The 13632-nt window shown below is 45.6% G+C and overlaps 1 protein-coding gene across 1 annotated transcript; it reads left to right on the top strand.

Moving 5' to 3' along the window:
* Positions 1-756: 756 nt before the first annotated feature.
* On the top strand, positions 757-12163 carry LOC120841920. The gene is made up of 3 exons (XM_042289744.1): positions 757-892; positions 2176-2563; positions 11786-12163. Exons 2-3 carry the CDS (start codon positions 2192-2194, stop codon positions 12050-12052), a joined length of 639 nt encoding a protein of 212 aa, XP_042145678.1. The 5' UTR covers positions 757-892; positions 2176-2191; the 3' UTR covers positions 12053-12163.
* The last annotated feature ends 1469 nt before the right edge of the window (positions 12164-13632 follow it).

Below are 13632 nucleotides of genomic sequence, written 5' to 3'. Positions count from 1 at the left end.
AGGTAGCGATCCCTTTCACTTGCCTGTGGTAAACAGAAAAGTCACTGAAAATTTGAATACCTGGATTGTCAAAGCGATGGAACAATGATTGCATGCGTGACAAGGGTGAATATATGCATATGGTATTGACATGAAAAGTAGAATGACTCCTAGTTAAACTGGAGGGACCATGAATATTAACATCAGATAAAAACGAATCATTATCTATAAAGCCATTTACTATCTAGCGCAAAAAAAATCAAGTCACGTTTTGTTTTTTTTGTTGGACAATGGCCTCAGCAAGAACTTATCTAAAAGAAAGTTATAAGCAATATAAAAGCGGCGCTGAAGATAGCGATCGTAAACGATGCGTATTAAGCGTTTTTTCACACTTTTAAGTTTTTTTTACTGCGTTTCTGACAAGGAATTCCTAGAGAACTGAATTGTATGCGGGATCTTTACAATTCGCTTGACTTAAGAAGTAAGAGAACAAATTGTTATGTCTAATGTCCCTGTGCAGTTGCTGCTTATGTATGCAGCGAACTCAGGCCTTCGTTTCTCTTGTCATCCGAAGCTTTTGCTAAAAGCAACTTCTTTTAACTTTTAAGAAACCTTCTATTTTTATGAATATTCAAATGCCCTATCAGGTTCTAAAAAATTTTATCTACCTTTTTACTTTGTTTCAAAAGTCGAACTTTCCGCACATTTAGCAGCCTTCCCACTCTTGGGCGCTGGAAGTCTAATCGTGCAATATACTTCTTTTCTTTCTAGGCGGCGGCGGTCTGATTGATTTCGAAGATATCGTTTACGATTTCCTCCGGCGAAATTGCTCTAGCGATGAAAGGCTGGTAACTTATTATGTCGTTGGAGATAACAAAACACGTGGCCTGAACCCCCAAAAGGACCTTGTTGAGTATGTTATATACTACATTTGTGGCTCAAATAACCAACGTCAAGTTATTAAATAATAAAATCAGTGGCTTAACAAGATTCTACGGCTATCGCTTTTTATTACTGCCACAGAAACTGCCTTGCAAAAGTTCCCGGTACGAAATTTGAATCGGTCCGCGCAGTGACTGCATGCCCAGTTTCTTTACAAATCACCCAAGACAATATGAATAAGCCACGATACTCTAGAATTAATATTTGATTTCGCAAGTAAAAATACTGTTATCAAATAAAGTCATGTGCAGTGTAAATCGCGCACCGCTGTTCGTTGGTCTAGAGATACGACGTTGAAACCCACACAGAAACAATAACTGCAAAAGTTCCTTCTAAAAAGGGCTGCATCGTTTCTTTGCCATTCTTCAATTGACCGGTCAATTTGTATCTTATTTTGGTGTCAAATGTTACATTATTAATTACCGATTGAAACTTCCAACACTTTTGAATTGCTACGTACCAGCTATTGTTTGTGTTTGCTTATAACTGAAGACTACTCTTAAATTGTTGCTCTAGTGCATGTACTAGTCGAGGACACTAGAGAGTTCTAGACTAGCGCAAAGGCCCTTGCGTTCGAACTGAGTACGACGCACGCAAGCTGTCAGCGGAACGCTGCGGGGCGCGTCAAACCAGCGCTTTTAGTACAGCGGAACGCAAACGCATGCGCAAGGTACGTTTGCAGTTTTGCTTGGGCACATCTAGATGTGACTAGTAACGAGTCCGCAGCATCTCATTATCGCGCTGCAGCCAATGAGATTTCGGCATTAGCCGATAAGTGCGCCGAAAGACCAATCACGAGGCCAGAATCGTGAACATAAACCACGCCCCGCGTTTCTCAAGCTCACAGTGACTGTAGGAATGCACTCCATCGCAATGAGCTCCGAACTCAGATCGTATGTGGGTATTAATCAGCCCAAGATCACAAGCACGATCGCAATTGTGCTCTAAACAATATATGGCCTCAGTTTTTGAAGCAGCGACTGGGTGGAATTGCAGGCTTTAGGCAACACCGCAGCAGAATGAACTTAAGCAGGCGAGTTTGTAACCCACGTAATGGGCTTCGTAATGCGGGTGTTGTTTTCTGTTACTTGAAGAAAATCTATCAATAACTTTTACATCATAATTGATATTATAGTCGACGATAAAAAATTTAGAATAATACTTAACTGAGTTGTTCTCTAGAATGACAAAAAGCTATAGCCATGTTATTAAAGGGAACTAGTTGCGGAGAAATGCTCCTATTCTTCAATGCAGTTATCCACCTCTGACGATGGAAGTCGGCCCGGTGAGTTACGGCAAGCCTCAAGTACAGTTGCTCCAGCTGTCTGCTGTGTATGTACAGACTTTTCACAACAACCAGTCTGATGTGGAGGGTAAGGCTCACATATCAGAGGAAGTACAGCACGAAGACGAGTACTCGTGGACCGTAAATAAGGGACTACAGTTCACTTCAAAGGTCAAGTTCACTGTAAACGTTCCACTAGTCTATCAATTCAGCTCAGAAATTTCGACATCAGTGAATACGGGTTCTGGATCCACCACGGTTGAAACACGAACTACGAAACAATGGATTAAACAAGATGTAATAATACCCCCTGGAGCCACCATTGAAGCAAAGTGGTATGTCAACGAAGCACAAGTGGTGCGTACAATTGGACGTTCATAATGAATCACGCCTTTAAACGTTATGGTGCGAGCACTCAATTGGTCCAGCTGCATTGTTTATTGGACCACTTTTCTAAGAAGTGACCACTATAAAATTTGCACAACGGCATCTTTTTTTATAGAAAGAAAAAAAAAAGAAGTTTCGGGGTAATTACATTTTGAGACGCCATGTTCGAACTTAATCCTCATGCATGTATAATCGTATTTTACGTTACTGACCGGTTAATCATTTTGTTTATTTAAAAAGCATGTACAATGAGGGGCGTACTTAATTAATTAACAGTTTATTATTTGCTTCGCTGCAGATACCGGTCACTTACTGGTGTGTGTCTAACAATATGTCCATCCTCTCGACAGGCTCCCAGCCTAGCCGCAATTACTTTTGCACCACCTGTGTGGCAGCCTTTCCACGCCCTGCTCGAGCCACTTTTTGGGACCACCTGACACCCACGCCTGAACAGCTGCTTCCCGTTTATTATGGTGTATTCGCACGACGGAGTTTCTCTCCAATGAGAGGATTAAACATCATCGAGTTTTGAGGTCACGTGCTACGCGTCACAGATGTCGGCTAATCCTCTGAGCTCGCGGCGTACCGAGGAGAATCTGTGGGCTGCCTATAGAATATCCGCCGTTCCGTCGGAGCGACCGGGCCCCCTCCTTTGTCCCCCTGCTTTTGGGGGAGGATAATGATGAACAACAGCTTAGAACTAGGGGGTGACTTTTCTTTATTAATTTTGCTCTGCCTTTTGTGCGATGAGCTCCCGAAAGTCGCCAGCAGGTTTGTGAAAGGAAAGACTCCGGCGACTCAACTACATGCGACTCCGTCGTGCGAATTCTCGCTTAAATTTTCTGCACTGCCTCCTCCTTCCCGTGTCGTTTCCTTCTCGCAGCTCTACGACGTACTCGGTTTCCTCCGGATATAAAGCTCTCTCGTGCGAATACACCATTAAAACCAAAAAAGTGTCCCGCTATATTCTCGCTAAATTTGCGATGAAAATTTTCCCGCTAAATCTTGCGGAAAAAATTGTTGGAAAATTTTTCCCGCTAAATTTACCCGAGCAAATTTACCCGCTAAATTTAGCGCAAATCTTTCCCCGCTAAATGTGGCGAAACATTTTTCCCGACAAATTTAGCGGAGAAATATTGCCGCTAAATTAAGGCTCCATGTGACGTCACGAGGGTGACGTCATTATGGGAAACATCTTATAATGCAACGCGCGGTTACGCCGCTGGCGACGGCGACGGCGACGGCGACGACGACGCCGACGCGTAGCCGACGGCGGCGCCATCGGACATCGTCCAATCACGGCATCGCATCAATGCACACGATGCTGTGATTCACCGGCACCTGGTTGGGTTTGGCCGTCTTCCTGACACGTCGTGCGACCAGTCAGACCTTTGATCACTCATAGGTATGGCCTGACCGGGTCCACAGTGGTTATCACCTGTTCGGTGGCGTGAGAATTCTGTCCAAGGACGCTATTTTGCGGTCATTGATAAGTTGGACGCAGCTCTCCAGGTGCGGGAATGAAACACTCCCAAAAATTGGTTCCTTCATAACATGAAAAGGCTGTCAAACATGTCGTGCAAGGGAATTCGGCTCCAAGGGTAATCCGCCAAGAAGGCAGACATATATGCACAGACTTCTAAATTACCGGTGCCTGCAGCAAAACAAAAAAAAAAAAGAACGGAAAAAAATGTAAATAAATATTTTACTTTCCTCTTACTATTGTTATCAAAGACACACCCAATCAGAGCACAAATGATTAACCTACGTGCAAAAAGCTTAAGTAAATTTCGATATATACAGTTGAACTATCCTGGGTAGCTAAACACAAGCATCGCACAGGTCTCAACCTAAAACCGAAAATAAACACGTCAGTTCAAAACTAGCACCATCTAAAGAACAAAAAAGTCGACTAAATGCGAATCCGCAGTAGGATGGCATTCAACATGGAAAATCTGTAGGTTTTATTTGCGTCAGTAATGTTTCCCGATTTTATTGCTGGTTGTAGAGTACAGGAGGACCACTACGATGTTTCGGTGTGAAGTTACAGGTACGGGTGCAGAGCTGATGACTTCACAACTGCATTTCAATTTGTTGAAACCATGACTTTTTGAAGGACGTGACTGTTTATGTGGCGTTCGTTATTCCCTGGAAAATCTGTTAACGTTCTCAATGTGTATTTTTTTCTGCCCACATACTTCAGTTAGTCGCCGTAATCACCAGCCGTGGCCAACTAGCGTGTCTAAGCAGTCGCAAGATAAGCGAAGAATCCCCGACTAAGTAGTTACTAGACCCTGCGGTAGTCATGAACACGAAGCAGGCGGGTCATCCGTTAAGAAGGTGCATTGAAGGACGGAGCATGAGCCACAGCGATGAGATTATAGCTCGGATATATAAATGGAAAGTAGTACCCCTCAGTATCTCTTTTTTTTTTTTTACTTTTTATTGGTTTGATTTTTTGCTTCTTTTTGCGGTACAGCGCAATTATGAATGGCAATTTTAAGATAATTTACCATCAAATCAAATACTTACATCGGCCGATTAGGGCAAGAGTTTTCATCATACTCCTGGGGCTATACTTCTCCTGTGTGGTTTCATGCAAAATGGCAGAGCCCGAAGGTTTCGTTTTCTATGAGTGCCTTTTGGTGGAACCATAGCAACCAGCGCTCACGGAAGCGAGGCACCACTTTTAAAGGGACCATGACACGATTCTGAAATCGAATTTCATCCACCGATCGTCCTAAAAGGTGTGAAAAGAAACAGAAAAACACAAAAATAGGGCGCCAATAAAAATTCTTCGCTATAGAACTTTTAAACGACAACCGGACTCTTTTGCGCCTTCTTTCCTTCGAAAGCTCTCTGCCTTTTCACTGCGATGCATCCGCGGAATCGCAGCATGTCAGTCGAATCCACGTCGCCTATTGGCTAAGAGCCTACCTCACCAGCACCGCGATCATAAACAATAAATAGCCGGCGAATGTTTCCTAGAAGTTTTGTTAAATAATATTCAGATCCACATTTTGTAGCATAATTAGAGATGTGACGAAAATTGCCAAATTTGATAATGCTGAGAGCCAAGCGCCATCTATCGTGTGGTAAACGAAACAAGAAAAAGACAGCGTCGCTCTCGCGACGACCAACGAACGTTTGTTTTTCTACGTGTTCTTCTCGCGCGTCCCGACTTTAAGCAGTAAGAAAAACGTAAAAAGTACTGGAAACAGACCACGACGAACAAGAACGCTGGATCCACAAACACCCGGGAAAAGCTCCAACGGCCACGATTCCACCGACCTCGACCAAGCGAGCTCGGCAGATAGGCCTAGCAGGCACTCCGACTCGGCGCAGTGGTGCTCCGACGGTCCTTGGGCAAGACCGTCTACCCACGACCGGCTGGCGTGCTGAATGAAATATGCCCGCGCGACCCTTGTGTTCCTTCATGTTATGAAGGAACCACTTTTTGGGAGTGTTTCATTCCCGTATTATAGTTTGATCGCTGATCGCTGTAGATGAGAAATTTAGTCAGGGCAGTACAACCGCTTGCATCGAGTCTTTAACATGCATCACGCAGTAGTGATACACGACCCATTCCGATCAAAACGGGCTGGTTTGGGTTTCCACCCAGGATAACTTAGTTCTGCAGCGCGAGCTTTCGCAAAATGGGGTTCAAGAACTTGCTGGTCCAACTACAACAATTACAACTTCTACTACTACTACTACCACCACTACTACTAATGATAATAATAATAATAATAATAATAATAATAATAATAATAATAATATTATAATAATAATTTTATTCGGCTTGTTCTTTCTTTAGCACGTACGAGGCGGGTCAGTCGAAGCCAGGGTCGGCTTGTGCGACTAGACCCCGTGGTGATGAGACTGATTGTTCTCAGGCGCGAATACAAGACAGTTATGCACAATTTAAAGTTGTTTCACGGGTTTCACATACACAAATAAATGAGTACTTGGGCATATATACAACATCGAGTGCACTGCAACGCATATAGACGTGCATGCCTAGATCTACACGTAAATATGCACTTAAATACATATATATACTTAAGCATCATACGGGCATATAGGCTGATGGTCGAACAGTCACTCACATGGTAACAATAACTAGCCTCCTGTCGATCCTAGAGAGATTTCAGTCGTGTATAATTCAATAGGCTGCTACTAGCACAATTGTTTTATGCGTTTTTTTAGGACACGCTGAGAGTCAATTTGATCAAGAAAATCTGGTAATTTGTTAAATATGCGAGGAACATAGTTAACAAATTACCAGATTACTATTACTACTAATAGTAATAGTAATAATAATAATATTAATATTATTAGTCGCGCATTTATTGTCACATCGGGACTGTTAAAGACGAATATGTGTAGAGGCACATCAAATCCAGCGAAGGAAAAAAAAGCAGAAATATCCGTACAAATGCTAGGTAAAAACATTACCTTCTGAATCACGAACCATAAAAAATAAAATCCCCCCCCTCCCCCCGATTTCAGCAAAGAGTGCAAAATAATTACGGCGAAGTAGGAAAAATAGCATGTGAAAAGTAAATCCAAAAGCTTGCACATAATGCTCAGTAAAAAAAAACTACAATCACACACGCGCGCGCAAAATATGAAGTAGTACAAAGCACTGAAACTATAAAAAAGTACAAAAAAAAAGGCAAGATTCAACATCTGAGGTACCTATGGCAACAAGCACATCAAGATCATCCTACAACATTTGGAAGCAGGCATTGCATATCATCGGGGTTAAGAGACTTAGTTCTTTTTTCAGTCTTCAGTAAAGTGATGTCATAAATAATAATAATAATAATACATTTTTATAGTACTCAGTAAAGCCGCGGCACCACAGAAAGGCAACCGCACGTACAGGTTCGCGGTGCCTTCATGGTACAACGACGTCCTTCGGTCGTTCACAGCAGTTCTCTCATTCCGTCTTACGGTCCAAAGATGGCCCCGTCCACTTCCACCCCATTCCAAAATCCGCGGCTTCCACTTCGCAGCCATCTTTGTATCGTCACGTGACTTGACCAACTCGACGGCGGAAATGACGTCAAAATAACAACAATCGCCGCCCTCAATTTTCCGGTCCTCGAACAACCTCCGAAAAGAGCGACCCGAAAAAAGCGGGTGACTATCTATTAGCCCCGAGAGCGAACACAAGCGTCGCTGCGGTCGCCGCGCCCTGATTGGGTGAGGTGTACCGTGACGTCAGGGCGAGTACCCCGCTCCGCGATCTCGCATCGGGTCGCTTCCCAGCACCGGTTTCCTGGTTTGGCGTTGTGTGCCGCAAGCTCTTCGAGGAGCCGGACCTCATTTACCCGGTGTACAAGACGTTGAGTTAGGCCGATATTAACGTGCTTCCGTACATTTTATAAGCCCGCTTGTCCCTTTTACCTTTAAAATTGGGTTACAAATCCCGAAAACTATCGGCGGAGGCAATTACGCCGATGAATCTCCCCGTCCGTCCACACTACGCAAGGCAATCTTGAGAGGGGTCGGTGAAGCGGTGACGCAAGTGTTTCAGACGCTGGAATTCTGTTCCTTGCATGTTCATGATTTAGGACGATATTAAATCCCGCTTTCAAGGCATCTGAAGCGGCCTTTATATCATGGGCCTTTCGGTGGTCGGCAAATTAGCTCGCGACCCCGACTCTGCGCTGCCGCTCTGCATGCGCTGGTTTGCAGATGTTTTAAAGGCCGTGCGTCTGATGATCTTTGAAGTGCTCATGGAACAGGGTTATTTTACATAAATGTAGCTTCTTCCTGAATTAATTATATAGTTTATACGCGTATGCAGGCATATTTCTTAGAGGATTCACAATTACTGGAAATTAGTTTGTATGGTAGCAGCAAAAACGGCCGAATTTCCCCCAGTTGCCTCTATGATATGTAGTAAACTGCCCAAAATATGCACAGCAATAGTGCCGTAATTTGGAATGTTTATACTTTTTCCTGACATTCTTTATTCCGGCCTTTGGTATTCGGAAAATACACCGTTTAGTCTGAATTGTCATTTCCATTTAAGAGTCACTGCCGCAGGTCCCCAAAAGCTTCCTCAGCCTCCAAACTCCCTGCAACCGGACTCTCTTACAACAGAGGAAAACAGGAGTAAAAGCAAGCATTCGAACGTCTGTCCAGTGGAAGATGCAGCACTGGTAGCAGAAAATGTGGAACCTGTGAAGGGCGACAGTCTGCGTGAGAAAAGCTTCTGGTACTTTAGCTTCAGGACAATTCGATTTAAGTAAAATCTCAATTTTAGGGCTTAGTGGACTAATAACGAGCTAGACACCTTAACTTACGTTTGTTATATATTACTTGAGGATTGATATAAACAAGTCCACAGACACCACCCGTGTAGTCCATTGAAATACTATCCGAATCCAGCAAAGGTCAAGTGCGAGCAATGTATATAACAAATGTTCCTTGTTTGTTTTTTTACTTTGCCCCTGCACTTGAGCTGTTTTACTTGTGATTCTCTCCCCATGGCCGAGACTGTATTTAGCAGGTTGCTCGAGCAGCATGCAGCTTTTCTGCTTCGGCGATCTTGTTGAAAGACAGAGATGCAAAAAAAAAAAATAGTATACATAACCTGCCAATTCATTCGGACCATCAGCAGCGTTTATTGTGCGAGATGTAAATCTGTAGTGATGCCCCTGCAATTGTGGCCATATTTCTTTATTTTCATATACCAGCTGTGGTTCATGCGTTGCCTGGCCTGTCAGCCATGCTTAAAATGTTCGTTGAAGTTTCGCCTGTAGCTACAGGCCATACCTCAATAAAGGCATATATAAAAATTTACACTTCCTACGAAAAACACGCCAAAAAAAATTAAATAGAAAGGAGCGCGCCGACAGCTAGCGTCGTCACAGCCTCCACAGAGCGAGCGGGGCGAGTCGGGGAAAAATTCTCTCCTCGCCGTGACGTCACCCCGGTTCGCCGTAAGGGGGCGCCAGGCGAACTTCTCGGGGCTAATAGTCGGTGACAGGTCAAGAGTTCAGGGCGAGGGAAAGGAAGGCTGGGGAGGAGGAAGTAGGTGGAATGTTGGAGCGAGGGGGATGTTTACACCTCTAGTCTCCAGTAATCTGTCTGCTTCCTCCTCCGCAGCCTTCCTTTCCCTCGCCCTGAACTCTTGACCTGTCACCGACTATAGTCAGAAGTATCAGGAGTAGCAAGCCGAAGTGGCATAGGGCTTAATTGTCCGCGACAGTTTTACAAAAAACAAAACGCAAGGGAAATGTGTTTGTGTGCGTGTTTATATAGCCTGTAGTCTGCTTCAAATGTAGGGACTTGTGTCTCAGTTGAACATGAGCAATTTAGCTGGCCAGTGCAGTACAACCGCTAGCCTGGGGTCTTTAACATGCACCACGCAGCAGTGATACCCGACCGCCCGCCGGTACTCATCCAGATCGAGACGGGCAGGGGTGGGAATTGAACCCAAGATCCCTGGGTTCTGCTACGCAAACTTTCGCTCCCCGTGCTCCTAGTTGGTGTGCGCTAACCCACTCGGCCACCGATCTCCCTAAACAACTCAAGGGAGAAAACACGGAAGCCACATTACTAGCGAAATAAACAAATATGGAAGCGCCCGTAAATGCTGGCTTTTCGTCGTCTTTTCCGCAATATTTGCTGCTCCAAGCCTTTCTAGTTGTGTCCCCCAGTGTTCCAAGATAGTAAGTGCTTCGTTAGCGCTGGCGGTCAGCGGTGGTAGGAGTCGGCTAGCTATGGCGCTGAGTCGGGTCACCCGCTAAACACCGGCTAAACTATCCGTATTCCCTAAACTTTTTCAGTCGCATTCTAAGCCGCTCGGGGCGACTGGGCCCTAAACATGGTTGGTGTATACCGAGTGCTTACTTAGCTGTGATTACACCTTGCCAAGTGATCATTTTAATCGATGACGTTGGTAGTCAGCAGTTATAAAGCTAGTCACGTATAGTGAATAAGGCTGATTATCTTTGTTCGTCTTCAATATGCGACTAAACCAATCACGTACCGATAATGCGCCGTGGTCCTTTGTTTTTTTGTTGTTGTTTTTTTTCTGTGCGCGATTGCTTTAGTCAGTGATCGCGTACCCAGAAAAGAAAAACGTTCAGCCTTTCCACTCTTGTGAAGAGTGGAGACCAGCGGAGCTGTACTCGATACACTGCAACAACGCACACGCGCCCGTTTCCCGCTTCTTCTCGTCCGACACGCCGCCGACCGTGGATACCTCTCCGGCGAACCAGAGTCGGTAGCACAGGGCGTACGTGACGCCAAACGGGTTCTCCACGATCTCCGCTCCGCAACCTCGCCGTCGCGCCCCGGGTGCTGTTCAGCCGGCGTGGAGTGCTGTCGTCGCCGAGCCTCGCGCTTGCGCTTGGCCTCCGTGGCACGATCGTCGTCCGTGGGGTTAGCCCGCCGGCGCCCTTTACATCGCTGGTTCTGCTCTCGGCGGCGGCTTTCCAGGCGAGCGATGTGCTCTTCTTTGGCAAGGGGATCTGAAGCGCTGGACGCAGTGGAAGTCGAGGCGACAGCGGCTTTGCGTCGGTTGCGGACCCATTCGCGCTGCTGCGTACGTCGCCGCTCCTTCGGCAGCCAGTCTTTTTTTCCCCGAAAGGTCGCGCGGCCGACCCATCCTGAGTGCAAACCGAAACTGATAAGAGCGTAGGAAGCAGCGTGCGAAACAGACGAGGACGAAGAAACACCCGTGACGAGCGCTGCGCTCGTTACGTGTGCTTCTTCGTCGTCGTCGTCTGTTTTTCGTGCTGTTTGCTACGATGAATTCCCACCAACGCGCCCAACTATCCATTCTTCTATGATAGCTGGAAGGGTTGCCGCCATCTACGAGCGACGGCGGCAAGCAGACTGTTTGTGTGCTTGCCGCCGTCGCCTACAGATAGCGGTAGCTGTCTAGGAAGGTTTGTGTCGACACGCGTTTGATACCGGACACGATTCCGGGGAACCTAGCCCTTAACAGCTTCGCTGTAGAAAAAAACGAGTGCCCTGACTATGCACTTTTGGCGCTTCATGATTGACTGCGTCGGCTGCGGCCGGCTTTAATTGAAACCAAATACAATTTAAGATCAAGCGATAATTTCGGCGCCAGGGTGGTATTATCGGGGTTCTTAAACTGACGAGTCAATCGGAACTATCCATTATTTTGTTTTCAATCTTTTTTTTTTTGTATCTTTTTAGGTGGTGCCATGGGAATCAAACATCACCTTGAGTGGACACGTTGTGGCGTTGTTTGAAAAACCTAAACAAGAATTAAATTGGAAGTACTTCCTTGTAGGCAACATTAAGCATGACAACATCACAACAAACGGATCTTCCGCCTTTCTCCGGGCTTCAGGTCTGTTTACAGCAAACGTAGCTAAGAGCTATCACCTTTCCACCACTGAGAAGAAATTAGCGCACCGCACTGCGAGTGTGGCTAAGTATATTATGCAGCAAGATAGTTAATGATCCATAATCAAGTGGATTAAAACAAGCCATTCAATAAATAAAGGCCCAAAGAAAACAGTTCCAATCTTTACTTTGACCGAATCAACAGTAAACTTTCTTCAAGTATTACCTTCGGCATTTCGTTTATTTAAGACAGGGGGATTAAAACTCCAATCCACATAAATAAACAAAATTGTAAATACCATGTGGCTTGCTAATTTACCCAACATATAAGAAAAATTCTGGGAGGAAATAAAAACAATAATACAATAAAAGAGATGTGTGAATATAATAGTTTGTGCTGTCATTATTGTTTTTTTATGAAAAGAAGACAGCAAAATTGATTGGGTAGGTGGTGTGACGTCCCTGGCCAACCTCCGGCGTAATCCACTTTAAGTTGAAGGGATGCTGTGGGTTGTGTTGCGACGCACCGACGTCATCCACTTCTACTCGTAGAGGGCCCGTCAGTAATGTTGCTACGCTCCGGCCTAATCCACGTACCAGTTCGGCCTGCCCTTGCGAAAGGGCCGAGCGTTGATTAGGGCCGAGCGAGACGGAACTGCCAAGTGCGGGGGCCAGGCCGACGACTGCCAATGGGCCGAGAGGGGTGTTGAGGCCGAAAGAGGGGGGAAGGCCGGGCACGGCGGCAAGGCTAAGGGAGGTGTACGGGTCGAGAACGGGAGTAGGGATTAGAGCGATTAGTGCACGCGTGGCTCCTCCGTCGTCACGGGAATTTGTTGGAAAGCAGACCGATAGAAGGCGCGCCCTGCTTCGCTCCTTTCTGTTTGGAGAGCTGTTTTGTTTGACGAGTTTGGTCTACAAGCTTGTTGTTGTTTTTTTTAACACCCAATTTGATTGAGAGAGCGAGAGATCGTCACGGCAGAGTGAGGGCTAGAAAAGCGAGACGACGTAATCCCGCTGCATGAGCTCTCGTGCAGCTGGACCCTCTTGCAATGCTATGAACTCGTGATCTAGCCTTCGCTATAATACACGGGGCTCCTAGATTGTCTCAACATCTTCGTCTTCTATGTGCTTGCCCAATAGGGCGAGGTGCAAAAGCCCAATTTCAATAGAAGTCTCTTGGCTTCCCTCCAGGCACCTTGTGGACCGGCTTTTACTTACGGAAACGATGTCTAAAGCGCACACATGCAGCGAGAAACACAAGTGCGATAGCTTTACTGCGTCAGTTGAAATTTCCATATGTCGCAATGGTGTTGACTGCCCTTTATTAGCGACAAAAACGAAAGAATGTGATGAACTTACATGGTCTCTGAAGCCAAGGCCATGATCTTGTATCGTCGATCCATTCGCTGGCCGATTACATAACCGGGATGGTCAACGATGAGGAACATTACAACGCGAACTTCACAATGTGGGAAATGGAGGCGACGATTGAAAAGAGCAAGACTCGAAGTGCCGCTGGGCCAGATGCCATTAGCAACAACATGCTCAAGAATCTCCCTGATCAAACGAAAGAAATCCTTCTAGAGGAAATCAATAAGATTTGGAAGAACGGAGTAATGCCCGAAGAATGGAAGCTGTCACGGGTCACGCCGATCCCAAAGGCTGGCAAGGCTCCTGACAAACCTCAAAACACG

This window comes from Ixodes scapularis, unplaced genomic scaffold (assembly GCF_016920785.2).
Source record: "Ixodes scapularis isolate PalLabHiFi unplaced genomic scaffold, ASM1692078v2 PGA_scaffold13__105_contigs__length_92229423, whole genome shotgun sequence".
NCBI classification, from domain to species: Eukaryota; Metazoa; Arthropoda; class Arachnida; order Ixodida; family Ixodidae; genus Ixodes; species Ixodes scapularis.
This window is presented reverse-complemented; position numbering and strand designations above follow the sequence as displayed.

Excerpts from the sequence above, each read along its gene's own strand:
- LOC120841920 (XM_042289744.1), top strand. The coding sequence starts at position 2,192 with ATGGAAGTCGGCCCGGTGAGTTACGGCAAGCCTCAAGTACAGTTGCTC. Across the intron at positions 2,564-11,785 it reads ATGTCAACGAAGCACAAGTG|GTGGTGCCATGGGAATCAAA; the intron begins GTGCGTACAATT and ends GTATCTTTTTAG.